At 60.8% G+C, this 25,427-nt stretch overlaps 8 protein-coding genes across 8 annotated transcripts; 7 read left to right on the top strand and 1 right to left on the bottom strand.

Moving 5' to 3' along the window:
• Positions 1-776: 776 nt before the first annotated feature.
• Positions 777-1,955, top strand: LBRM_22_1170 (putative ribonucleoside-diphosphate reductase small chain; the record flags this gene model as incomplete). Its single annotated transcript, XM_001564986.1, has 1 exon — positions 777-1,955. The coding sequence occupies one exon, from the start codon at positions 777-779 to the stop codon at positions 1,953-1,955; it is 1,179 nt and encodes a 392-aa protein (XP_001565036.1).
• A 2,416-nt stretch (positions 1,956-4,371) lies between these two features.
• LBRM_22_1160 (hypothetical protein, unknown function) lies at positions 4,372-5,547 on the top strand (the record flags this gene model as incomplete). The annotated part of the gene is made up of 1 exon (XM_001564985.1): positions 4,372-5,547. The coding sequence occupies one exon, from the start codon at positions 4,372-4,374 to the stop codon at positions 5,545-5,547; it is 1,176 nt and encodes a 391-aa protein (XP_001565035.1).
• A 1,236-nt stretch (positions 5,548-6,783) lies between these two features.
• Positions 6,784-8,016, top strand: LBRM_22_1150 (conserved hypothetical protein; the record flags this gene model as incomplete). The annotated part of the gene is made up of 1 exon (XM_001564984.1): positions 6,784-8,016. One exon carries the CDS (start codon positions 6,784-6,786, stop codon positions 8,014-8,016), a length of 1,233 nt encoding a protein of 410 aa, XP_001565034.1.
• A 1,470-nt stretch (positions 8,017-9,486) lies between these two features.
• Positions 9,487-12,684, top strand: LBRM_22_1140 (conserved hypothetical protein; the record flags this gene model as incomplete). Its single annotated transcript, XM_001564983.2, has 1 exon — positions 9,487-12,684. The coding sequence occupies one exon, from the start codon at positions 9,487-9,489 to the stop codon at positions 12,682-12,684; it is 3,198 nt and encodes a 1,065-aa protein (XP_001565033.2).
• Positions 12,685-13,840: 1,156 nt separating this feature from the next.
• Positions 13,841-15,193, top strand: LBRM_22_1130 (conserved hypothetical protein; the record flags this gene model as incomplete). The annotated part of the gene is made up of 1 exon (XM_001564982.1): positions 13,841-15,193. The coding sequence occupies one exon, from the start codon at positions 13,841-13,843 to the stop codon at positions 15,191-15,193; it is 1,353 nt and encodes a 450-aa protein (XP_001565032.1).
• A 2,104-nt stretch (positions 15,194-17,297) lies between these two features.
• Positions 17,298-19,619, top strand: LBRM_22_1120 (putative translation initiation factor IF-2; the record flags this gene model as incomplete). The annotated part of the gene is made up of 1 exon (XM_001564981.1): positions 17,298-19,619. The coding sequence occupies one exon, from the start codon at positions 17,298-17,300 to the stop codon at positions 19,617-19,619; it is 2,322 nt and encodes a 773-aa protein (XP_001565031.1).
• Positions 19,620-21,334: 1,715 nt separating this feature from the next.
• Positions 21,335-23,704, top strand: LBRM_22_1110 (conserved hypothetical protein; the record flags this gene model as incomplete). The annotated part of the gene is made up of 1 exon (XM_001564980.1): positions 21,335-23,704. One exon carries the CDS (start codon positions 21,335-21,337, stop codon positions 23,702-23,704), a length of 2,370 nt encoding a protein of 789 aa, XP_001565030.1.
• Positions 23,705-24,069: 365 nt separating this feature from the next.
• Positions 24,070-24,561, bottom strand: LBRM_22_1100 (conserved hypothetical protein; the record flags this gene model as incomplete). The annotated part of the gene is made up of 1 exon (XM_001564979.1): positions 24,070-24,561. One exon carries the CDS (start codon positions 24,559-24,561, stop codon positions 24,070-24,072), a length of 492 nt encoding a protein of 163 aa, XP_001565029.1.
• Between the last annotated feature and the right edge of the window lie 866 nt (positions 24,562-25,427).

Genomic DNA, 25,427 nt, shown 5'->3' with positions numbered 1-25,427 from the left:
CTCCCTCTCTCTCTGCGTGTATGCCTATGAGGGAAAGGATTCTGATGCGGTTCATTGCCAGCTGCTCAGCAGCACCAACGGCGCATGGGCTTTCGTGTCGCCGGAGTACTCGGGGACACGCGAGGCTAAACGAAGCGAAAAAGCGGAGGGACGATCAGCAAACTCGGCGGCTGTCATGCGCACGTTACCGCCTCAGCACTGAGCCATACGTGTTCGAAAGAGACACGGAAAGAAATGGCCTGTCTGAGAAGCTTGAAGAAGACTTGCAGGAGTCTTGCAGCGACCCAGCAGCTCGCATCTTTCGATTTAGATCAGCCACCCACGAACATGCGTGATGTTGAGTCGCGCAACTATGGCATTCACACTGTCTGCCGCCACGATCATATCAGTGGAAGCGCGCACTCCTCGGGCTGCTTGCTTTGCTCTTTGCCCACCTCAAGGCTCCCTCTCTCTCAGTTCGCTACTCGATTCCTTCCCTTTCTTCATCCACTGTGGCACTTGTTTGTCTCTGATCTGCGACAGCTGACATCGCCGCCAACTCACCGCTCACGAACACCACCACCACCAAAACCTACAAACCATACCATACTGAGGCTATGCGTGCGCGCTCACATTCGTAAACGCAGTATTCCACCCTCACACGTCCATACACACAAGCCATCACCCCCCTCCCCATAGACAGCGAGACACGCACACCGGCAGCTGCACCTCTCCCACCCATACCCTGCCCTACCATCTCACTAACCCACTATTCCGTCCCCGACCTCGAGCGAGAGATGGCTGGCGAGTCGAAGGCGATTGCTGAGGGCGCAGCGCCTGCAAAGCGTGTGAGGACTGAGGAGGTGGAGACGGGGATTGAGCGGCCATCTGGCGAGGCGGCCCGCGTGTCAAGCCCATCGACAGCGGAGGATCTCGTCATAAAGCCAATCGCGACCGACGCCGAGGTGCTGCTGGCGGACAAGGTTGCCGAGGGGACGAACGCGGAGGAGGAGCCGCTGCAGCAGGAGAACCCGTTCCGCTACGTTCTCTTCCCCATCCAGTACCACGATATCTGGCGCAAGTACAAGGAGCAGGAGAGCTGCATCTGGACGGTAGAGGAGATCGACCTGGGCAACGACATGAAGGACTGGGTGGCGCTGAACGACGGGGAACGGCACTTTATCAAGCACGTGCTTGCCTTCTTCGCCGGGAGCGACGGCATCGTCGTCGAGAATCTTGCCCAGCGTTTCATGAGCGACGTGAAGGTGCCGGAGGCGCGCGCGTTCTACGGATTCCAGCTGATGATGGAGAACATCCACTCAGAGACATACTCTGTGCTACTGGACACGTACATCACAGACAGCGAGGAGAAGCTGCGGCTGCTGCACGCGATCCAGACGATCCCATGCATCCAGAAGAAGGCGGAGTGGGCCGTGCGGTGGATTGGGAGCAGCGCGAGCTTCCAGGAGCGGCTGATCGGCTTTGCCGCAGTGGAGGGCATCTTCTTTTCCGGATCCTTCTGCGCGCTGTTCTGGCTGAAGAAGCGCGGTCTGATGCCGGGGTTGACGTTCAGCAACGAGCTCATCTCGCGCGACGAGGGCCTACACACGGACTTCGCGTGTCTGCTGTACAACTCGCACATCAAGCACAAACTGCCGCGCGAGCGCGTGCTGGAGATCATTGTGGATGCGGTGAACATCGAACGCGAGTTCATCTGCGACGCGCTTCCGGTGCGGCTGATTGGCATGAATGCCGAGCTGATGGCGCAGTACATTGAGTTCGTCGCGGACCGGCTGCTTGTGTCGCTGGGCGAGGAGAAGCACTACAACGCGACTCAGCCCTTTGACTTCATGGAGATGATCTCGCTGCAGGGCAAAACGAACTTCTTCGAGAAGAAGGTGGGCGAGTACCAGAAGGCCGGCGTGATGAGCGCGGAGGGGACGTCGAAGAAGTTCTCCCTCTCAGAGGACTTCTAGGCTGTGCCTCTGCGCGCTGCTGCTGCCTACTCCCTCGCACTCCGCTTCCAGCACGATGCAGAGGCACATGCTGCGCGAGCTGTGGGTGTGGGCGCGTGTGCCTGCTGCACGCGCAGCTCCGTTTCCTTTTTTATTTTCACTCCCTCACACACGCGGGATCGTTTCTTCCTCTCTCGCACACTCAGTGCCTTCCATAGATGCAGGCGCGGACGCCGCCTCTGCGTATTGTCTTGTCCTTTTCTCAGAATCTCTCTCCCGCCTCACCACCCCGGCATGACTGCTTTGGTGTGTGTGTGTGTGTGTGTGTGTGTGTGTGCGTGTGTGTGCGTGTGTGTGTGTGTGCGTGTGTGTGTGTAGGCCGCGGTGTTGTTTTCCACCACTCCCCCTCTTTGTCTCTCTCTCTCTCTCCCTTTGTGTGCCCTTCTTCTCACGGATACGGGCCGCATCGCAGCTGCCGACATCCACACCCCCACCCACCCACGCCTCTCGCCCTTCTTGTCGTCTCGTTTACTCTTTCATTTTCGGTTGCTTATTTTTCCCCATCCCAACTCTCCTCTGTCAACGACACGTAAGCACGCGCGTACGAACTAACACACGAGCAGGTGCGTGCACACCAGGAAGACGCCTGACACATATACCCACGCACACGGACGCAGCGCCAGTCTTGCAGCGCTGGTATACCTCTGTGGCCGTGCGTGCTTGTGAGGAGCTTGTGCGTGTGTATGCTGACATGTGGTGGCTGATTGCACGCCTTTTCATTCCTTCAGTGTCGTGCACACTGGGTGAGCTTAAGGAGGCACGCAACTGCGTGTGTCTCTGTCTGCGCATGCATGTGTGTATATGTGCATTTATCTGTCTTTCCCTTGTTTCACTCCACCCTCCCCGGTGACGGCGGACCCACCCCAGCGCGTGCTATCAGAGCCCAGCATCCCCCACTCTGTGTGGGGTGAAGCCAAGCAGCCCTTCTTTCCCTGCCAATGCCGAAGCGCCTCTGGTGGTGTGAGGTCCAGGCACCCGCGACGTGGGGAGGTGAGAGCGATGTATCGCCACTGATGCCGGCGCTCAGGCTGTGGATGGCGTTGCGTCGGAGCGACCTGCGACAACGACTACGTCTGTGCCACCCGTATGCCAGGCAGAGTGTCAGTGTGGCTCGAGCGTATTCCACCCGGCCCTCGCTGCCTGGTGGCGGGGTGGGGGAGCCTGTGCCGCCACACCAGATGCACCTGGAAGCGACCAGCGAAGCGGTGGGGGTGCGCAGTGCACGAGGCAGGACCGTGCTCAGCTGACTGAGTGGGCGCCCTGCTGCAATGCGTGTCACCGGCTGCTTTGCACCACGCGGATGGGGCCCGTGATCGGGCTGGGGGGGGTTGTAGAGGAGTGACTGAGCTCCTTTTCCATGGCTGAGAATGGGCACGCTGGAGGGCAAAAGTTCGCTCAGGTGGTATGCTCGGTGTTTCCGTCTCTCTCTCTCTCGCTCGCTCTCTGTGCTGGGGAGAATGCCGCACCGCTCCTCAAGAAATGGGAGAAAAGGTTTGTGAGGGCCATACACGCCATGGGAGGTTGTCGCAGCGAAGGCAAAGCGCCGGCTTTATCGGCGGCGGTAATCTATCATACCCCAAAAGAAACGTTTTATAGTTACCTCCTCGCTTCGGGGGGGGGGTAGGCCAGGTCTGCTGTGTCATCTACCGCTTTCCTGTGCCTCAGTGGTGATGCTCCGATTGCAGCCTAGGCGGATGCGTACGTGCTTCATAGGGTATTGAGGTATTGACGAGCTCTGTCGGCGGTGCGTCCGGTTCTCTCGTTGTAGGATGCATACGTGTGTTCGTGCGGGCTCGAGTGTGCCTCAACCTCTGTACGTGTGCAGCGGTGAGCTACATGGTGGTTGGCATGGGAATATCTATTTTCACTCTCCGATTACGTGGTGCTGCGTTGCACAGCTACAAGCCGTGTTGCTGGCCGGTACTTAACCGCTCACCCACCTCTCTTCCCCCCTCCATGTCGCTCCTTCATGTGTCCCTCTCTCTCTCTCTTTCTTTGCTTCGTTTATGTATTTCTTCCTGTGCACGCTCCTGTGCATGTCGCTATGTGTGGTTGCTCGCATTGAGTGCTGTCGCGCTCGGTACCGCCCTGTGTTGCTCCCCTGTCCGCACCACGCATTTCTTCGTCTTCTGCTTCAGTCTCTATCTTTCTCTCTCGTGAGAAGCAGGCAACACACGGAGGCAGACACCGTACACTTACTCACAGGCGCCTAGAGATTGCTTCGGGTACCGTCAACGGAGACGCACTAACACAGACAAAGACACTCACTTGCGGCGCCGATCGCTGAGTTCTTCACAGAAGCTCCACTGGGCTGATCATCCACGTGTCAAGCGCGCGGAAGGAACACGGCTTGGCAATACATCCTGAGCAGACCGCAATGGAACGTTGGTGTACCACGCATCACATGCGAGAATTGATGGATGAGTTCGTGGTTGAGTTTCTTCGCGCCGAGGCGGCGTCGGCGCCAGTGGAATCGGACCCTGCTGTGAAAGGCGTTGCTGCCGTCGCTACTCCAGCCGCTAGCTTCGCGGTGCCGCCTGTTCCACAGGTCTACGGTGAGCTTTACACGCGCTATGGTGGTCAAGCCTACGCTTACCACGCGGGTGAGCTTGTCGGGACGTCGTCTCGCCAACCGCCGACCATCGCTGCTCTCCGCGCCTTTCTGAAGCGCAAGTGGGATTCGAAGGCGGCATGGCAGTCGGCGCACCCATACATCGTTCTGCTCGTCGAGGGTGGCGCAGCCGCGCGAGAGTTGCGTGAGGCGTCAGCCTCGTCCTCATCGCTTTCACTGCCGCTGCACCCTGCCGAGCCGCCGTCGGCGCTGGCGCCCTTCTCATCCACAGTACGGTTGACGCAGGAGGCGGCCTTTTCTTCTATTGTGGCAGTAGCGGCGCAGTCGGTAGCTCGAAGTGTTGGCGGGATCGTGCAGTCTTTGACGCCTGGGCTGCTGCCCGAACCGGACGCAGTGTTGCTTCCACGGCATCGACCGCTGGAGCAGCAGCAGCAGCTTCTCCAGGAGCTCGCGCGGGACATAGCGAGCAGGACCGGAGTACCCATGGTGGGCACTCCATCGTTTGCAGGTGGTGGTACCACTGCTGTCGTTGCTGCGCAATCCACCTCGATGGCGGCGCATGGATCAGCAGCAGCGCAACGCACGCCAGTTGTGTTTGCCGACGAGCGGTGGCCCTACACCATCGCAGATGGTCTGGCGCTGGAGGGCCTTCTGGGCTCTCCAGTCGCCGTGTTCTCCGTGTCGATAGACGAGAGGGACAGAGCAGAGGCGGGCAACACAGTCGAAAACAGTAGCGCTGTTGCCTCTGACGGAACCTCATCAGCGCTCTTGCAGCGCGTACCCTGGAGGGGCTCGAGCGCGCACGCAGCCCTATTAGAGTACTACGCGGCCAAGAAGAAGCTGACAGAGCTGACGGTGCCGGCCGGTGTCTGTCGCGCTGTGGCACAGGCGGCGTCACCGCCGCACGACGTCTCCTTGAATGCGGCGGCAAGGGCGGCTGCGGAGTCGCTGGCGGAGCAGATCGCATGCCATTTGCATTAGAACTTCTACCCACTTAGCTAGGAGTCAGGGGGGGGGGAGGAGAGCACTGACGACCAGCACGGGGGGGTTCAACAGAGCCTTTTGTCCCCTCGTCCTCCTACGCCGTGGTGCGCAGGCCTGGAGGAGGATAGCCGAGAGAGGTGAGGCGAGGCGGGGGTGAAGAGCGTGTAACGCTATCCGCGTGGCACTCGTGCATCAGATGTGCCCTCCAACCCCCTGCGCGTTTTAGTTTCTCTCGTACCGGGCGGCTGCTCACTGCTGGATGAAATCTGCGGAGAATACGGGGGCGACTCGGCGAGACACAGCGCATGCACCGGCACCGGCTGTTGCTGCTACTGGTGGTGACCCTTTTCGTCCTTCTCTCGTTCGTTTCCCTACTCTTCCCGGATGCAGTATGAAGCTTTCCTTTCTCGTCCCGTCTCGCTTGTTTGCGTGCAGGGCACTCTCATTCGTGGCACCCACAGCGTGCGTGGCACAGAGATGTGCATGCGCGTAGGCCTATGTGACCGTCTCTTGATGTACAGTTTGGCACCGCCACCGTTACTTGTGTTGTCTTCTCTCCTCCCCCTCTCTTCTGAGGGGGGGGGAGAGCGTGGTCGTAGGCGCGCATCTGTATGTACATATATGCCTGCGTGCAGTTGCTGGTTGGGGGACTGCGTCGTCAGTGGAGCGGGGCGGGCTCACGCAGTCCAGCGTCTCTCACTCGATTCTCGCGTGTTTTTGTCGAGCATTGGCGGGTCTTATCTGAAGTGCATTGTTCCGTTGTGTGTGTGGCAGGCATGACGCCGATGCAAGCGGCTACGTGCGCGTCTCTATCATGATGTTGTCACCTCGCACAAAAAAAAAACAGAGGAAGAAGAGACACTCAATGAAAGGAGGACCCCTGACGCACATTTGTATGTGCGCGCTTAGGCGGATGTATGTGGGTGTATGCGTTGCGCAGCGTCATCCCTGCCCCCCGCCCCTCTTCCCCTCCCCTCTCTCTCTCTCTCTTTCGACCTCAACTCCGCAGTTCACCTTCCAGGTGGTTTGTTTTTGATTTCACACGCTGTCACTGTGTTTTTTTTTTTGCGTCCTCATCTCTCTCCGCTGTCCCCTCGCCCCTTCTCCCCCCTCTTATTGGTTCTGCATCTCCTCACCGACGCGCTTGGCGGTAAGAGCGCTGACCACCTGTCCACTCCCCCCTTTCATCCGCACCCTCTTTCCTCCACTCCCCCCCCCCCCCCCATCAGCGAGATGGAGTTTACCCAGTGCTCCTACCTCGGTCAACACAGCGCGGACGGCCGCCGCTTCGACGGCCTCGGTCGTTACACCTTCGCGAACGGCGACGTGTACCTCGGCGGCATGAAGGATGGGCAGTTTCACGGTCATGGCGTCGTCTTCTTCAGGAGTCCACCGGGGGGTAATGATGGCAGCAGCGGTGGCTCACCCATGTGCACGAATCCTGCGTCACCTCGTCCTCTTCCGCCCACCAGGGGCAGCAGAGGCAGCAGCGATGATGTTGAGGATGATGCGTTGCAGGGTTTTCTGAGCCCAGGTTTATCCTCTACCATGCCCGCTGCGCGTGCGGGCGAGAGCCCGATGGCGATGCAGGACTTCGCGGCCCTTGTAGGCAGCGGCGGTGGCGGCGGCGGCCAGTACCGAGGGGTGTGGGAGCATGGCCGGCATATGGAAGGTCACTACGTATTCCAGGATGGGCTCGTGTACGGTAGCAGTGGCACTGCGGATATGTCAGCCTACGCGCAGAAGAAGCGTCGCACGTTGTGGACTTACTGCCACGGCAGCGACCGCCGCCTGTGGGAGGAGTACCTGCAGAACGTGGCGCCGGTGCTGCCGCATGAAGCGCTCCTGGGCGGGGCTCGGTTGCTGCACGCTCGCAAGCAGGCCATGCGAGAGGAGGGCGAGAGCCACAGCGAGGGTCCCACCGAGAGCTCGGATACCACAGGGGAGGGCTTACCCATGGTGCTGCCGCGTGCCTTCGTGCATGCGCGTACGGCGCCGGCGTTTGCAAAGGGGCAACTCACGAGCGTTGGTGACCCTCGAGTCGCACGCTGGGTTGAGGCCGCCGCGGCCGCCGAGGAAAGGGAGGCTGCCTCCCGCCGGGAGCTACAGCAGCAGCAAACTGCATCATCACCTGCCCGCTCCAGCCGCCGTCCCACTGACGTTGGAAGTGACAGAGGCGTTGGCGCAGACTCGGAAGCGTCGACTGAGCTAGTCGAGTCGACTATTGCCCTCCAGTTTGCGATGGCCATACCCACCGAGGGGCTGCGTGCGGACGGCCGCCTCGACGACGCGGAGGTTGATGAGGGCGACGCCAGGGATGAGGTTGCAGAGGAGGACGAGGCTACCGTAGCGGCGTTGGTGGCAGCACCCGTCGCGCCACAGCCGGCGTTAAACCTGACAGTGTGCCGGGTTTTGGATGTAGAGGACGTGAACAGAGCGCTTGTGCAGATTGCGGCGGCACCGTGATATCGTGCAGACACACACACACATGCACACACACACACACGTTTGGTTGGCTTTTATATGTCCTCCTCTGCTCTCCCTCAGCTTTTACTGCGTGGTTGCCTGAGTCGGTCCTGCGCTCTTTCCCTTGAACTTACCGACTGCCAGTGGGCGCAGCCAGCTATGCGGCTCTGCAAAGCGCTCTGCTGTAGCGCCTCCTAGGCGGATTAGAGAAGGGCTTCGGCGCTCATGGTGTGTGCGGGGGCGTTTTGCAGACATCAAACTCGAAAGATGACTGTCATCGTCTCACACGTTAGACCTTTCCTTTTCTCCTGTTGTTGTTTGACGATGTCATTCAAGCACTCGCACCCCTCCCACACGCGCGCCCTCTTCTGTTGTTGTTTGGCGCGAGTTGCTGTGTGTGTGTGTGTGAGTTTCTTTCTCTCTGTCTGCCGTGCTGGTGCGCGCATGACAGTTCAGTGCGCTTAGCCGGTGCTTCCCCTACTCGCCTCTCCTCCTCCACAGGCAGACACCGGCACCCACACCCATACGCCGGATCCAGCATCCACAGAGGGGCCTGGTGGGGGGCCTAGACGAGGCTCTCATGTAAACTAGAAGACCGCTGAGGGATTTAGCGTGTCCCACAGGTCGTCATATGGTGTCCGCCCAGCAACACGTGCGTCACCATAGTAGTCCAACCACCTTAATCACGACCACGCGCGCTGATGTGTTTACATGAGTGCCTTCTCCCACGTTGCTGACAGACAAGAGAATAGTACCACCGCTGCGGAAGTTTTGCGGGAGGGCTCATGTGTATGCTTGCTCACCAAGAAAGTAGTGTGTACTCTTCAGCGCGCACGTGCTTCGCGGCGAGGTACTCCACTGAGTAGTGGAAAGGGAGGTTCGCCATGTTGTTGCTGATGACGGGTAGTGAGGGGGAGAGGAAAGGGGATGGGACGGGTGGGAGACACAGTCCTTGTCCATTAGTTGGCTCCGTTTTCCCCCTTGTTTGAGTCTTTCTCTCTCTCTCTCTCTCGTTAGCCTTATATTCTGCATGCAGGTGATTCATCCCGTATGATGGCGCTCCCTTGAGCGCCTTTTCCCTGGCGCCTCCTCAGCTGTTGCGCCTTTCTGCTCCCCTTCGAAGACCGTTTCTTCTCTCTCCTTGGCCTCTTCTTCCTCTCTCCCCTCCTGCGAGGTTGTGCCTCATCCACCGGCAGACACAGGCTCGCCTAGACAGAAGACAGTTAGCGTGCCCATCCACCAGCGTTCTCAGGCACAGCGCGCACTGCTCGGTTTATGTGCCTATCGGTGTTTGCGTCTTCAAGCCTGACCTCGGGGACCCATAAATATCCAACGCCCAGAACAGTTACCATCGGCCAACCCGCCATACCGGGGCTCACCCCTCCCCTTCCCCCTCTCTCCCTCATTACTGCACAGCAGTAGATTGCAGATCAGGACAGTACGAAGTGGGGCATTGCTGGTATAGTGTCGATGTCGCAGTTGCTCTCCACGTACTCGCTCCTGCAGTGCGTTGTTTCTGCCGCGCAGTTCGCCTCTGGCGAGATTAGCTTCTACGATACCTACGCCGAGCTGACGGCGGCGGATGCAGACGGCAGCAGAACGTCGCCACTGCGCGTGGAGTACGACGTGCTTGAGCATTTTCGCATTGTGCGTGCTCAGGGGGTGATGCGGCTGACACTGCCGCGCGGTGTTGTGCGACAATGGGCAGCGCAGAACTCGTTTGAGACTCAGCTGGACGAGTACGAGGGTGAGCAGACGAACGTGCACGGCGGCAACCGTTCCAAGGCAGGCGCCTTCTCGATTCAGATGACGGACACGAAGTCCGTGCTGCTTGTGCAGCTCAGTCTCGAGGACATGGCCGCTTTTTTGAACTCTATAGCGCCTCTCATTGCGGCCAGCCGGCGCACGAGGTCTATGTCACGCATCTCTGTGACGGAGCCGCTGCCGGTGTACGGGGTACCGTTGGTGGACCCCGCGGCAAGCATGCCAACGGATGCGGCGACCTCATCCCGAGCGATGTCGACCGCCTCAGCGAACTCTCAAGAGGAAGCCGCAGAGAGTAATTGGGCGAGCGGTAAGAATAATGCGGCACCAGTGTGCGACCGGCGGCACTATCGACCCCAGCGGCAGAGGCGCGGCGAGAGGGACACGGCTCACTGCACGCCATCTCGCACCGATGACAATGCTGGACAGAAAGAGGGATGCAGGTTTGCTAAGCACTCAGACGAGCGACGCACCACCGCAGCCGCCAACAATGCCGCACCTCGAGCAACAGACACAGCACCCGAGCTGTTGGGTGGCGACAGCGGTGGTAGTTCAATAGGGGCGACTGAGTCAGAGACGCACGGTGATGCTGCGCAACCCCTCTCCGGTAGTCCTGCGGCGTCAACGGGCTGCGAGGAAGATGAAGGGGGGACCACGAGACGCACCGTTCGTGTGGCCGACGCGCTCGCTGTCACCGCCACCGCAGGAGCCACAGCGCAGGTCGATCGACGGCCTTCATCGCCGAAGCACCGGCAATTACAACAGGCGACCCCATCACGGTTCGTCAATACACTGGAGAGCGTGGCAGAAGAACTGGCAGAATTGATGGAGGAGGCAGACCAGCCTGAGCACTATCGTGGCTGCCGCGGCGAACCTCTTCATCGCCGTCAACCGACCGCTGCGGCGGTCGTGACGGCAGTGCAGCGCGCGGGTCAGCAGCAGGCGTCTCGATGCACGCAGCGCCGGCCGCTGCCCATCGTCGCCTTGACTGCGGCCCCTTCGGTGTGCCCATCATTGAAGTCCACCATATCAGAGACACATGTGCTAAGGCACCCGCATCGGCAGCAGAGCCCCTCTGCATCCGAAGCGCAGGCGCAGTGCGGGGTGAATGGTGTGCACAGTGCTGCTGCGGCAGACAGCGGCACTGCAGTAACGAATCGGCGATCAGCTCAGTGGCCGATGGGTATGACAACTCCCATGCAAGGGCGGTGCTTGGCTCGCACTTTTGTCCGCAGCGGTGGCGGTGCGCACCTCTGCGCCTCCGAACTCTCCTCCGCGTCTACTGCCGAGTTGCCACCATTTGCTACACATGGCGGATGCGATGGCCGCGCAGCACCACAGGAGGGTCACGCTATGCCGTCACCGGCATCAGAAGAGAGGCCTGTCTGCATCGACAAAGCCTCCACCGTAGCTGGTGCTGCTCTCTGCAACGTCAACGGGGTGAGGCGTGCCGCTGATGGCTGGACTGGGTCTGAGACCCAATGGGCAGCGCTGCGTACTGGCACGGTCGCCCACGCCTTCGCGGATACTAAGGATGGATGTAGAGACGATGCCTGCGCCGCGCCGGTGGCCACGCCCATCCGGTCGTCCTCACGCCCCTCTAGCGTTGCATCGTCGGTCAAGCTTGGGGACATGTTGGCGCTGCCCGGCGCCTCTCGTGAGCCGGGTGGTCCTGCGAAGGGTGTCATCGCATCGTGGCAGCGCATTGCGCAGTTTCGCAGCGGCGGTGCAGGCGCGGCGCCTGTCAAGCAGTCGCCACCGTGCGCAGGAAGCAGCAGCGGCGCCGCTGACGTGGCAGCGTACTTGCGAGAGTTGTTTCCAGTAGAGGATACCGTGCCCAAGGCGACACGGAAGCGCTGCAAAGCGCAGACAGTCACCACCGCGGGTGCTGTGGGGCGACTCTCCGTATCTCAGCGGCGCAGACATGCACCTGCTCGGAGAGCTGTCGATCTCACTGCCTCGGCCACGGGTGCTGTTACTCGTGCTCTGGTCTCCACCGACATATCTAGCAGGACCGCGGACGGCGCGACGGCGTCTCAGCTGCCTTTAAAGGCTGTCCCATCGCCACCACTAGCGAAAATGAGTTCTAACATCAGTGCTGCGATAGCCACGCACGCGATCGCCAACAGGCGGCGCCGCTCTCTGACTGCGGGCGCAGTGGGGACGACGAAGAGAGTTAAGGTAGACGCTGCCGCTGCGGTGCCTCCCTTAGACAGCAGCATCGATGCGGCACGAGACAAGGAGAAAGACACGGAGGCCACAACGGGTAGTAGTGCTACCGGACACTGCGCTGCAGCGTGCCTCACGCAGCCACCGCAGCCAAAGGTGTGCTCTGCCGTCTCGGTTCCACAACGTGTCGCCATCTCCGTCCGTGATGCAGGCGCGCTGGGGCTGGTCCAAGCGCCACTGCCTCTGTGCGGCGCCGCCTGGGATAAAAAGCCGGGCGTGGCTGTGGCCGCGAGGGAAGAGGCTGCGGCTGCTGCTGCTGCGGCACTGAATGACGATGCAGCCAAGGTGGTCGAGGGTCTCATCAGAGGTCCCAGCGCTGAGGCTGACAGTCGCAAAGCACCACGCGATGGGGTACGCCACCGGCGCACACAGCTGCTGCGGGCAAAGCTTCTCGTGCAGGAGGCAGCGCCGCCGGCTGGATGCGCCGATGACCCTTCGCGCTACCACACCGAAGCAGCGGCAGCGGGCCATCACGGCAAGACTGGCGACCGTGCCAGTATCAGCAGCAGCCAGGCTACGTGCCCACTGCTCTACTGCCGTGAGTCCCGGAAGGAGCGCAGTCGGCGTGTGCTGCGTTATATGAACCTCATTTCGCAGAGCATCGCCGCTGTGCATGAGACGCATGATGCGCTGCGCGGGCTGCTCCTTCTCATGATGGAGGAAGATCAGCTATAGAGTGCAGTTGCTACAGGAGGAGCAAGAGGTCAGGGGGAGGGGAGTGGGGGGGGGGTGCAGTCTCGCGGTCTCAAGGCACCCGAAAACGTTTGTTCTCTCGACACGACGGTGATGGAAGGACGGCCAGGCAGGGCGGACCCAAACCGCGAGTCGCGCTGCTTTACTTTCCCTGTGTTGCGCTGCGGCGGCGCTGACGGACAAGTGAAATGCCCTTCTCTCCTCTTGCCTTTGTGTTTTCGCTTACTGAGGCACATTCTCGCTTGTTTCGCCCCGCCGCAGGTCTCACTCGTGCCAAACGTACAAGCACCACCGCAGACTGGACCGACTACGTTGATTCGGCGCGGACATGCTGTCTGCTGCTGCTGCCGCTGTCTTATATTCCTCCTTCCCTTGAGCTTGAGCTCAGTCAGTGCCGCATCAGCGTTGTTGCCTGTGTGGCGTTCTGCTTCTTTCACTGCTGCTGCTGCTTCAACTGCAGCTTTGCTTCTTTTCTTTGAGCAAAAACCAAAATGAAGGAAAATAATAAAATGCGGCAGGGGGCGCATCTGCATGCAGGAATGACCGACACACACACACACACATACGCAAGCGCGGCTATGCACACGCCTTTAACCGCTGTTGATGAATCACGTTCTTCCGTTGCAGTCGCTCGCTCTCTGTCACTCGAGCGTTGCCTGCTTCGCTGTGCGCATGCCGAGACGACGTGAGCGGCCCTCAGGCACCAAGCGAACGCGCGCGCCTTGCATGTCTGCATGTTTACGCGTACCGACAAAACACACGGAGAGAGAGAGAGAGACGCGCCTTTTGCACGCATACGCCAATGGGTGGGAGTAGGAAGGCGTGCCACCGTTGTTGTTGTTGATCATAACTTTGCTCTGGCCTCCATCCAACCACTTTTCCCTTTTTCTGTCAGTACGGTGTCCACTGCGCCAAACGCGGTAGCGGATTGTGCGGAGTGCCGGGCGAGCCACGAAGAGTGCAGACACACCCACCCACACACACACGATTATACATTGACGGCACGCGCCTCATCGTCTCTTTTGCCTTTCTCAATAGAGACACACCCCAAGCAGCCCTTTAGCCTCCTTTCCTGTTCTTTGCTCTACCCCACGACTCCATCCCACTCTCTCATCTGTAATTCAAGCACACGGCTGCCATGTTCACTCAGATTAGCAATGCGCACACAGAGGTGGTGACCTCTCTCATCTTTTCTCCCCACGTCGTTGCCACTGGCGAGGGTGGCTTGCTCTGTTCCACCTCTGGCGATGACACGGCGGCGCTGTGGGACCTGCGCGCCGGTCCTGGGGCGTCACAGCGAGCCGCGCATCTCACTGGCCACCACATTGGCCCTGTAAACCACGCTCTTTTTCACCCTGCCAACCCGTACACGTTGCTGACGGCGTCCGACGATCGCAGCATCGGTTGCTGGGATCTGCGCCGGCCAGATCGAGTCGTAGGCAAAATAGCTGGCTTTCAGGAAGGTGTGAACAAGATGCTGTGGCTGCCGGTTGCGTCGGCCGTCTGCGGGGCCACTGGTGGCAGCAGCCATGGCGACTGGAGCGTAGTGAGCGCCTGCGATGATGGTCACGTGTACGTTCACGCACTCACCCTACCCGGCAGCGGTGCCGAGAGCGCGACTGTCGCTGGTGCTGTTCCTGCCCCGCAGGTTGGCACGCTTGTGGATAAGTTTCGTGTGTCGACGAGCACTGTGAATGATATCGTGCTTGCGCCTGGCTCGACTTCGATCCTCATCACTGCCTCCGAAGATTGTGCGCTGCGGTCGTGGTCGTTGCGGCACACGTGGCAGATGACCAATGCGGCGGTAGGGCTGATGGAGGACCGCCTACTCGCCACTCTTGACGAGTTTGAGAACCCGGTGAACCACGTCGTGGTGGTGCCCGCCGGGCTTATAGCACCAGTGGAGAGCCAGGCAGCTGGCGAGGGCCTGGAGAGCAGCAACAGCAGGAGCCCGGCTGGCGCTGCCGGTGACACGGAGGAGTGTGCAGGCGAGGCTGCCGCCTCCACAGTCTTTCCTCGAGCATATCAGCAGGCACATGGTGGTAATGATAGCGAGGTCGACGAGGTGGGGACCGGCGCTGGTAACAGTGGAGAGGCACCTCCGCGAAGGGCCGTCGACATCTCTGAAGCTGCGGGGACGGGTTGCTGGTTGCTCGCCGCGTGCTCGGAGTGTGTCTTCGGCGTCAACTTCGCGCTGCGCTCCGGTGAGTTCGGCACTGGGGCTCGTGCGTTTGTTGGCCACCAGGATTACGTGCGCGGGCTTGAGTTTACGAGCGAAGGAAAGTTGCTGACCGTGTCGGACGATAGCACGGCCATCGAATGGAACCCTGCCACGACGGAGCCGATCCGACAGGTGAAGCTGCACGAGGGTCTCGTCATGTCATCGGCGGTTTCGCCTTCGCGCGCCTTACTCGCCACCGGCACGGACCGTGGAGAAATTCGCGTGTGGCTCCTTCCGTTCGCGACAGAGCAGATCGGTGGCTCGCACTGATGCCGCGCAGCCGCATCACAGGTGCACACGCGAATACATCCACGCGTGTGTCTTTCCCTTGTTTCACTCCACCCTCCCCGGTGACGGCGGACCCACCCCAGCGCGTGCTATCAGAGCCCAGCATCCCCCACTCTGTGTGGGGTGAAGCCAAGCAGCCCTTCTTTCCCTGCCAATGCCGAAGCGCCTCTGGTGGTGTGAGGTCCAGGCACCCGCGACGTGGGGAGGTGAGAGCGATGTATCGCCACTGATGCCGGCGCTCAGGCTGTGGATGGCGTTGCGTCGGAGCGACCTGCGACAACGACTACGTCTGTGCCACCCGTATGCCAGGCAGAGTGTCAGTGTGGCTCGAGCGTATTCCACCCGGCCCTCGCTGCCTGGTGGCGGGGTGGGGGAGCCTGTGCCGCCACACCAGATGCACCTGGAAGCGACCAGCGAAGCGGTGGGGGTGCGCAGTGCACGAGGCAGGACCGTGCTCAGCTGACTGAGTGGGCGCCCTGCTGCAATGCGTGTCACCGGCTGCTTTGCACCACGCGGATGGGGCCCGTGATCGGGCTGGGGGTGAAGAGAGTGACATTGGACTCACGTTCTGCGTCAGTGTGGATGCGTGGAGAAAAGCATGTGTGCTGGCAAGAGGTTAAGCGGATCAACGAAGCAGCTGCAGCGCTCAACTACGGAGCGGAAGAGGTTGGAAGGGGGAGCGAGGGGCAGTGTATGATGGACGAGAGCAGCGTGTGTGTGCGTGTGTGTGTGTGTGCATTCGCTCTCTCGCATCAGTCCTTGATCGTTGGTGGCACGTTTGGTGCGTGCGCTTTCTCTCGCATGCGACTGTAAAAAAATCCCCATCCCAATGAGGTGACTTTCTCACATGATATTCTGCAGCATCTGCCTCGCTCGCCGGACGTATCGTCGCTGATGAGCGGGGCACGTACATGCCGACAGATCATCGACAAGAAAACTGTGCGGATTTGATCGAGCGGAACCCAGAGGGGGGGGGGCAAAGACCTCTGCGGAGAGGAGTGACAGAGCGAGACTGCGGCACAACCGACAGACCCATACATGAACACCGCTTTGACATTCTTCCTCGAAACGTGTATCATCGATCGCGTGATTCGATTGTATATGTGCGTTAATTCCTGCCGTGGCGCTGTTGACAGTGGGGATCTTGCACCCATTTGTGGCTTTCCCAGCTCTCTGACTTGCTATGGCCTCTGCCTCTACAGCTGCAGTCTTATGCAACCCTCTTCCCCCTACTTCCTCCCTCTCTTCGCACCTGCACACATCTGTCTCTTCTCCTTTCACCCATCGCAACAACGATCGTGGCGACACGTGTGTGTGCGTGTGTGTGTGTGGGGCCACACTCCGCGCACGCGCATGCACACTGAAATGAAGGCGAAGAGGCAAAGACGCCCGCTTTCTCTTTCCCCCTCTCTGCGTTTACTCGACTACTCAAGCGCTTCGTCCACGCAGTGCTTCTGCCTCGCTGTTTGTGTGCGTGCGAGCCCCTCTTTCCCTCCCTATTTCTGTGTGTGTGTGTGCAGCTGTCCGCTGTGTAGTGGTTGCTCGATCGCGCTCCTCCTCTCCTCCACAACGGTGTTGGAGGCCCCCCATTGTCCCTTATTCCCTTCGATTTCACCGCCCTTCCCACCCCCTCTTCACACACACACACACTCACATTTTCTTCTGTATTTTTCCTCATAACCCGTTCCTTTGACGACTGTGTCGTGTCTCCCCCCCCTCTCTCTCTCTCTCACACACACACACACACACACACACACACACGCATAGGTGACCTTGACGCTGTTGCGGCGTTTAAACACTGACGTCGCCGTTTCACACTCTTCTTCTCTCCACATTTTTCATCAGTTGCGTCAGGATGTGGCGCAGCTCCTTCCTTCCCCATCAACTCACGGGCGAGGTGATCACCGTAGTCCACTTTCCGACCACTGCTACGACTGTTGCATCCGTCGCGGGCAACCATGCTGGGCAGCGGACGCGCTCTCGGGTATCCTCAGGCGCGTCATGGAGGCCGCCCTCAGTCGCCGCGTTTCGCCTTCCGTGCCGCAGCGGGAGTTCTAGGCGCAGTAGCTGCATGACGACGGCAGCAATGGCGGCGTCTGCGCTGTGCACGGTCCGCCGCTACCAGTCGCAGAGCAGCCGCGTGCGGCCGTCGCTGCAGTGGCAAGACGGTCAAGTAGATCCACGCTTCTCGTCGGAGGGCAACATGCGTCGGCTCAACGCAGAGACGATGCCGCACTTTGTGAAGGCGACCATCCAGAAGGACCGGCGCGAGATGGGGCTGGGCGAGGTGTTCGACTGGGTGGAGTTTGCAAAGGACGCCATCTATATCCCGACCCGAGCTGGCCCGCTCTGGGTCGGCAGCGATGACCCACGTGCGTCGAAGTTTGTTCGGCGGCGGGAGAAGATGAAGCGGCAGCCGCTGCAGCGGACGCGGCAGAAGCCGGGGGCGGACCAAGCCAAGGCCCTCGAGGACCACCCCCTCCGCGAGTTCTTCACGACACCGTCTAACCTGCACGACCCCATGAGCATCGCAGCCGGCCTGCACTGTGCTGGAATGATCCGCGAGTATGACGTGAGGCACACAGCGTCGAAGATCGAATATGTGCCACGGCCGCCGATCGTGTCAATCATGGGCCACGTCGATCATGGCAAGACGACGTTGCTGGATCACCTGCGCCACACGAACGTGGCGGCGGTTGAGGCGGGCGGCATCACACAGAACGTTGGCGCCTTTCAGGTTAAGACGCCAGACGGGCACTTCATCACCTTCATCGACACGCCCGGCCACGCTGCCTTCACGGCGATGAGGGAAGTCGGCGCCACGGCAAACGACATAATCGTCCTCGTCGTCTCCGCCGTGGACGGTGTGCAGCCACAGACGCGCGAGGTTATCGAGCTGGCGCGGCGCAGAGGCACACCGATGGTGGTCGCCGTTACAAAGATTGACCGGCAGCCCGACTGCGACTACGTGAGGGATCAGCTGGCTGAGAACGGGGTGGAGCTGGAGGAGAGAGGCGGCGACGTACAGCTCGTCAAGGTCTGCGCCAAAGATGGCCGCGGTGTCCGTGAGCTGCTCGAGGCACTGCAACTGCAGGCGGAGCTGTGCGAGGTGGCAACGCCCGCCCCGTCTCGTGCTGAGCTGTACGTTCTTGAGTCGCGCAACTTGGGTGTCAGCGAGGTGGCAGCGGTTGTGCGCTGCGGCACGGTGAGGCCCGGGCAGGTGCTTGTCTCAGGCACCATCTACGGTACAGTGAAGCGAGTCATGGACGACCACGGCGTCACGCTCGGCGAGGCGAGGTCGTCGATGCCGGTCGTGCTGCATGGCTTTCGGGTGCCGCCGAAGCCAGGATCGGTGGCGATGCAGGTGAGCAGCGAGACGCACGCTGAAAAGTTCAGCTACTTCATGCGTGACGTGTACACCGTCGAGGGCAACCGTGAGAATTACTTACAGATCCTCAACCAAGAGCGACGAGGTCTCATCCACGGCCGGAAGCCAGACAACAACATAGTGCGTGCATACAGCACCAAGGCGTTCATTCTATCGTGCAAGGCCGCCACGTTCGGGATGCTGCAGGCGCTGCTGAAGACGATCTACGAGCTGCCGCGACTCGAGGGCGTATCACTGGACATCCGCATCACGGAGGTTGGTGGGCTGAAGGACTCCGACCTGATCCTGACAGGATCGTCCGGCCAGCCCGGGTGCGTCCTGCTCTTTGGCGACTGCAAGGACTCCTTCTCGCTGGACGTACCGACCAACGTGCGGGTGTTGCGGTTCAACGTGCTGTACCATGGAATTGACGAGTTGAAGCAGACGCTTGTCGACTCCTTGCCCAAGGTGAAGAAGACGCGCATCATGGCGACGGCAGAGTGCCTGCAGACCTTCAAGGCCTCCCAGGCGGGTCGCGCCGGCAACGCTGGAGGTATGAGGGTCACGAAGGGCACCCTCGACGCGGCCCATCTTACCTTTCGCGTGATGCGGCGACCGAAGGACTTGAAGGGGGGGCTGGCAGCGGCGGTAGCAGCAGCGAGCGGCATCAAGATGAGCCTGTCCGGCAGCAATGCCGCAGCCGCGGCCGACGACGAGACACGGGAGGTTGTGTACGAGGGCCAGTTGAAGGAGCTGCGCCGCTTCAAGGATCTTGTGCCGACGGTAGAGACGGGCCTGGAGTGTGGTGTCGTGTTGCACGACGACTTCAGCTTCCGTGTCGGGGACGTGCTGGAGCAGGTTGAGGAGTACGAGGAGAGCCGCGACGTCACCGAGGAGTACGAGGCGGCGGAGAAGCGCGAGAAGATTCTGCGCGAAACGGCCGAGGTGCAGGCGCGCATGGAGGACGAGGAGTCGAGGGCTGCCGAGCAGGCAGCGAGCAGTGCCGAGCTGCATGAGAAGCTCAAGGCCATGTCCGGGTAAAACTGCACGTGGACTCGAGGCGGGGAGGGGGGACTGGCGTGAGTGGCCAAGGATCGGTGAAGACGACGCACCTCTCTTGAGCGAGCGAGGTGCACCTATGCACATATTTCTCTTTCCATCGGGCTCGTAGTTGTGGTGGCGGTGGTTTTTCCTTCTCCTTTTCCAAGGTGTGCGTTGTTACGTGTGGGCCTGTTGTGCGCTGCCGCCATCGTTGTCGGCCTCGGTGGTTGCCTCCTCCTCTCCCTGTCCAGTGCCGCTCTCGCTCTCGCGCTGACATACACGATGACAGCGTGTGGCCCATGCGCGTGCGTGTGCAGGTGTGTACGTCACTACCCCTGTGCCGCCGCGCTGCGAGTCGCCCATCTCTTCCCCCCCCCTCCCCCCGCTTTCGCTCTTGTTCGGCGCATCGTTTATTGTACGATTCACAGTCTCTTTCGAGTGCTTTCACAGACTCACAGGTGTGCTGGTGTGGCTGTGCGTGTGGTCGCCGCTCCCGCCCACTTCGCTTTGCTACCCACCCCTTTGTTGCTCCCTTGCTATGTTAAACGCGCGCCGATTCAAAATTTACGTTCTCCCTCTCGTCCACAATTCGTCTCCCTCCCCTGATTTGCCTGCTCGCGCGTCTGTGGGCGTTCATCCTTGCTGCTCGTGGGCGTCCCATCTGCGGTGATGCGGAACAGTGATGGGGATGTATGTGTGCGCGTATGTGTCCCTCAGCGGGGAGGTCGTGACCGTCGTTGTGATGTAGTAGGCTGCGCGTGCCAAGCAAGTGGGCGGCCATCGCCACTCTTACGCTCTCGCCCTAGCCTACTTACATCTTTACGCAAAGAAGCGCGCTCAGGCGGCGGGCGGTACCGGCGGTCTCCACAAAGGACGCAGCACACCATCTTCATTCGTCCTCTCTTCACTCTACTGTGCTCCCTTCGCTCTCGCCTTTTTCTTGCATCTGTGTCAGGAGAAAACTTCGAGCTAGTGAAGCTGTACCCCCATCCTCCGCCCTCCCTATCATATCGCCGCTCCTGTGTACGCACCCCCGTCCGCCAAACACCACCGCCAGAGATAAGCAGACGAATACCGCGCCCCATACACCCCCATTCCAGTACACTTTTACAAGCGGACACGCGCCCCTATTTTAATCCACAGCTGGCTACGCTGTTCACGAAGGCTGTTGCGCCCAAAAAGAACGGGAGTGGGCAGAGGTAACTCACTGTGTTTCGTGAGTAATGCGGTTGGTTGCGTGGCTGGCACTGCCGTCCAGTCGTGCGGCTGCTGCCGCGGCCTCCCCTTGCTGCGCTGCAGTTGAGGCGCCATTGCGTCAGCAGCGTCGCCAGCTGTGGATGGGGGCTTCCATGCAACTGACGGCAGTTGCCTCCTTTATTAATTTGAGCGCATCCAGTAACGCTTCTTCTCGGCGACCACCCCGCACCACGCCGCTGCGCGTCTTCCAGCGCCTCTGCGCACGGCCACAGCGCGACGGCGCCGATTTCGCCGCCCTTTCTTTTCACGTGCAGCAGCGATGCTACGCCACCACCGCGACTGGCGGCGACGGTTCCCGCCCATTTGCTACAAGTGCAGAGGAGTTTGAGAAAATGTTTTTCGACTACCCAGTGGCAGAGCGACTCGCCGCGCTCACGGTGGCCAGGCATGAGGTTGGTCATGGGACTGCGCCGACAGCTGCGTCTGGGACGTCAGCCACGAGTACATCGTGCCCGTACATGGCAATGAAGGAGTTTGTGAAGAAGATGTCTCCTCTCACCCGGGACGATATGTTTCGGCGGCGTGTGGATGCGCTGGAGTGGATCACTGAGTCAAAGCTGCTGGAGCTCGTGAATGAGCGCGGCGAGGCGATCCTGTTGGACTCTCTGCGTGCATACCCGACTGCCGTGGCGTCTGTCAGTCAGGGCGAGGCCGCTCGCCCTGCACTATACAACGGACTTGTGCATGTCCGCGCGACCGTCCCTGCAGCCTGGCTGCTCCAGGCAGGTGGGGGCATGGAGAGTGTGTCCGAGACGACAAGACCGTGCTCACAGCTGACTCATTCTGCACCTTCAACCTCTCGCATGGCCGGTGCTGCTTCAACAGTGACCGAGTTGCCGTTTACGCCAGACGAGTCGGACGACGGAAGCGACGGCGCTGCAGCACTCAGCAGCGCCGAAAGAGAGGCGATCATCAGGGAAGCTTTCCTGCGGGCCCTTCGAAATTGGGACACCGCCATGCAGCTGCGCCGCGAGCGCGCCGAGGAAAGCGTCACTTTGGCGGCTCGCGACTCTGCCCCGGACTTGCCTCGATACACTCATCTCACAAACATGTACAACGCGATTCTTCGAGAAGCCGCTGCTACGACGAGCGCGAGTACGACTGGTGAGGACGCAGATATCGAGGTGGCGCCAACTCCACTGACCCCGGCTGCACGGTACATCCTGAAGAGACTCCGGATGGACACTCTTGAGTCCATCGTCGAGAATAGCAGTGTCGTCGTCACCGTTGGTCACACGGCAAGCGCGGGTGCGCAGGGACCGAACGGGTACCCGGCCATGACATCGAGGCCGATATGGGTGGTACGGGGAACAGCCCGCCACCCGGCCACGTTCGTCGCGCTGCGCCACTCGACTGACGTGTCGCCACCGCGTTTTCGCTACGTGCAACCGCGCGTGACGGTCGCCACGCGCGCGAACGGCTACGGTGGCTGGGGGTCGGATAGCGTGGTGCCGACCAAGGCGGACGTGTACGAAATCCTCAAGTACGTGCCTGTGAACTGGGGCTCTATTGGCAACCTCAACCTCCCACCGGAGGTAAAGAAGAAGCACATACGCACCTCGTCGTTGGTGGTGTGGTTCCGCCGGCAGCCCTTCTACTTTGAATTGAGGGACATGAACGGCACGCTGGAGGTGCGGCGCAGCATCGTCCTCCACCCGGAGGCGCACGGCATGACGAAGGAGGAGGCGTGGGAGGTGTTAGAGCTGCAGTTGGCGACCGGGGAGGCGAACAGTCTCGTGCCGCTCGGCGTAGACGGCGCCCCTTTGCGGCCGACGGAGAGCACCTTCGACCGCAGCATCACGAAGTTTGTGTATCGTGTGTGTCCGACCTACTTTGCGCCCCTCTCGCTCACCATGCAGCGCTACGTCAAGAAGAACCTTACGGAGCCGATGCTCATGACCTTTGTGCGGCGCTTCCCGCAGGACTTCGAGGTGTTCACGTCACGCTACAGCGACATACCGCTGGTCCGGCGTCGTGCAGGCGCCGACAGCGCGCGCTGGCTTACCAACTTTGTGGCAGATCTGGAGAGATACCCGGAGGATGTTCGTGGCATTCTGGTGCTCTGCAACTCCATGTGTGCCGCGTGGGATCGACCAGAGTACATCTACGTGCGACTCTCCTCGACGGAGCAAGAAATCGTGGGTGGGTATGCGGGGATGCAGACGATCCTGGGTCGCCACCCGGCGATCTTCCGTGTGGGTCAGCACTTTGTGTGCCGAACCGACCCGTCGAATCCGCTGGCGCAGCACGAGGTAGAGCCAGCCGCCGATGGCGTGGCAGCCGTCACCCCCATTCATGAGGAGAACCCGTACCACAGCCCCAAGGAGCTGGCGCTGGTTTTCCATTATATCATGCCCGAGAATGAGCCGTGCACGGCCGCATACCTCGTGGACTGCTCGAGTCCGGCAATGCGAGCCCTCTTACCGCCGCGCCTGGTAACCATTGTGCAGCTGTTCCCCAAGATGTTCGCCTGCACAGAGACGTCGCCGGGTGTGTACTCTATCCGAAAAGTGAAGCAGCCAGCTCGCAAGGCGGCTCACGGCGTGGCGAGGGACGACTGCAGCAGCGAGGAAGAGGACGCGATTCAGATGCTGGAAGATGAGCTCGCGGACGAGGACCGCATGACGCGCGAGGAGGTTGTGCACGCGGTGCGCATGCTCATCCCCGAGTCTGGGGTCGATGCGCCGCAGCTGCTGCTGTGGGCATCGATGGGCGTACAACGGGCGGCGGGCGAGTACTTTGGCGGTGTCTTGCGGCTTGTTGAGTCGCTGCCGGGGCAGTTCCGCGTCGTCACGAAGGAGCACGCGAAGAGGATTTACAGGAAGTGAGGGGGGCGGCCTGCGGCCCATGTGCGCTGCTGCGGGGTGGGCGGGTGCTGTTGGGGGGAGAGGGGGTTGTGGTGTTTGCTCGGCGGTCGCGGAGGCGCCCCCGCGGGTGGCCGGCCGGCCCAAAGATGTGCCCCGGCAACCAGGGGTGGGCGCGCCGTCGAGGGGGCGGTGGCGGCAAGCCCATCCCCCACCGCGGCGCCGCTTTCCTTTTCTTTGTTGTCGAGACGAATTCACATACAGACTGACAGACCCACGCTTACTGAAACCACTGCACCACCGGGGGGCGGCAAGTCTGAACCAGAGAGACGCCACCAAACAACGGGAGAAGCTGTGAGGAGGCATCAGGGAGCACGAGTGCGTGGCATTCACTTGCGACGCTCGTAGATTTCGCGTGCTGGGAAGGGCAGGGGCGAGCGGTTGTATCGATGAAAGTGCACGGAGTCGTAGCCAACGTAGCCGTCGTCCGCCTTGCCCTGGATCTTGGTCGTGTTGCCTGGATACATGCGCAGCAGGCCCCACATGTGGCGCACGAAGAGATGCTGCAGGTGGTACTCCTGGTACTGGATGCGCCGGTACCACGTCGTGAGCTGCGCGCCGCGCGATCGCTTGTACCCGGTGGCGTCGCCGACGCGCGGTGGCGGCTTGCACATGTGAAAGCGCTTCAGGTCGTTCTGGATGACAGCGGTGCGGCGCAGCGGCAGCTGATCGATGCCCATGGTAAAGTACATGACCTTGTGCTTCACCATTCGCTCCGGTTCGGCCCACCACTTGGGTCCCGTGCGGATGACTGAGATGGGCGGTGTTGCGACAGACCGCGTGAGGTACGTGTTGAGCTGAACGGCGGTTTGGCGAAGCATGAGGGGAGCCGTTCTTTGCCCAGTGGCGACAGCGAGGATTAGGTGGGTCGAAGAAGAACTGAGGAAGACATGCACATGGCGGCATCGTCCAATTCGCAGAGAGGCGCGAGTGCGTGCGTGTGTGTGTGTGTGTGGGTGTGCGTGTGATTTCCAACGCCACAGCAGGCAGGGGGGAAGGGGTGTAGGGGAGTGAGTGGGTTCGTGCCCGTGTTGTGCCACTGAAGGGACGACGTGAGCGCATTGGCGCTTGTTGACCTTGGCAATCAAGCCCAAAGCTCGCTCACACCTGCAGAGAACAGGTATCGACCGTCCAACAGAGAGCCGACATCGATGGCGCAAAGCGGCAAGCAAAGCGCCACTAGAGAAAAGCACAGGGAAGGAGGTAAAGACGCACATACACAAGACACCTTTTCTGTTACGCGCGCGCAGATGCGAGGGAAATTACCGGTACGACTCGGTCCCCTCACCCCCGAGCGAGTCCCCTGTCACTGCCGAGTTCGTCGCATCGTCGTCCTCCAGCCAGTAGCCGCTACTGCGCACGGCATCATTTTTGTCACCAGCCCCGGCCTGTGCCACAAGCTTCAGGGTTGCCTGCACGCGCTGCTGTCGCTCTAGCTCACGATAGAGACTTTCCTGCCACGCATCCTCTTCGCTGAAGGCGGTACGTGCGGCGGTGGCGACGGCGTTGGTCGAGGGGGAGGACAAGTCGAGCAAGTACACACGTGCCCATTGGTAAATGACGCCCTCGGCGGTGATGGCCACGAGGAAGCGGCCGTTCGGCGACCACGTAACACCGGTGCAGCGCCCACCGTACGGCATGGGCAACATGGCGAGCACGTGACTGTGACTACGGCGTCCGCCATCTT

This window comes from Leishmania braziliensis, chromosome 22 (genome assembly GCF_000002845.2).
Source record: "Leishmania braziliensis MHOM/BR/75/M2904 complete genome, chromosome 22".
Classification (NCBI taxonomy): Eukaryota; Euglenozoa; class Kinetoplastea; order Trypanosomatida; family Trypanosomatidae; genus Leishmania; species Leishmania braziliensis.
This window is presented reverse-complemented; position numbering and strand designations above follow the sequence as displayed.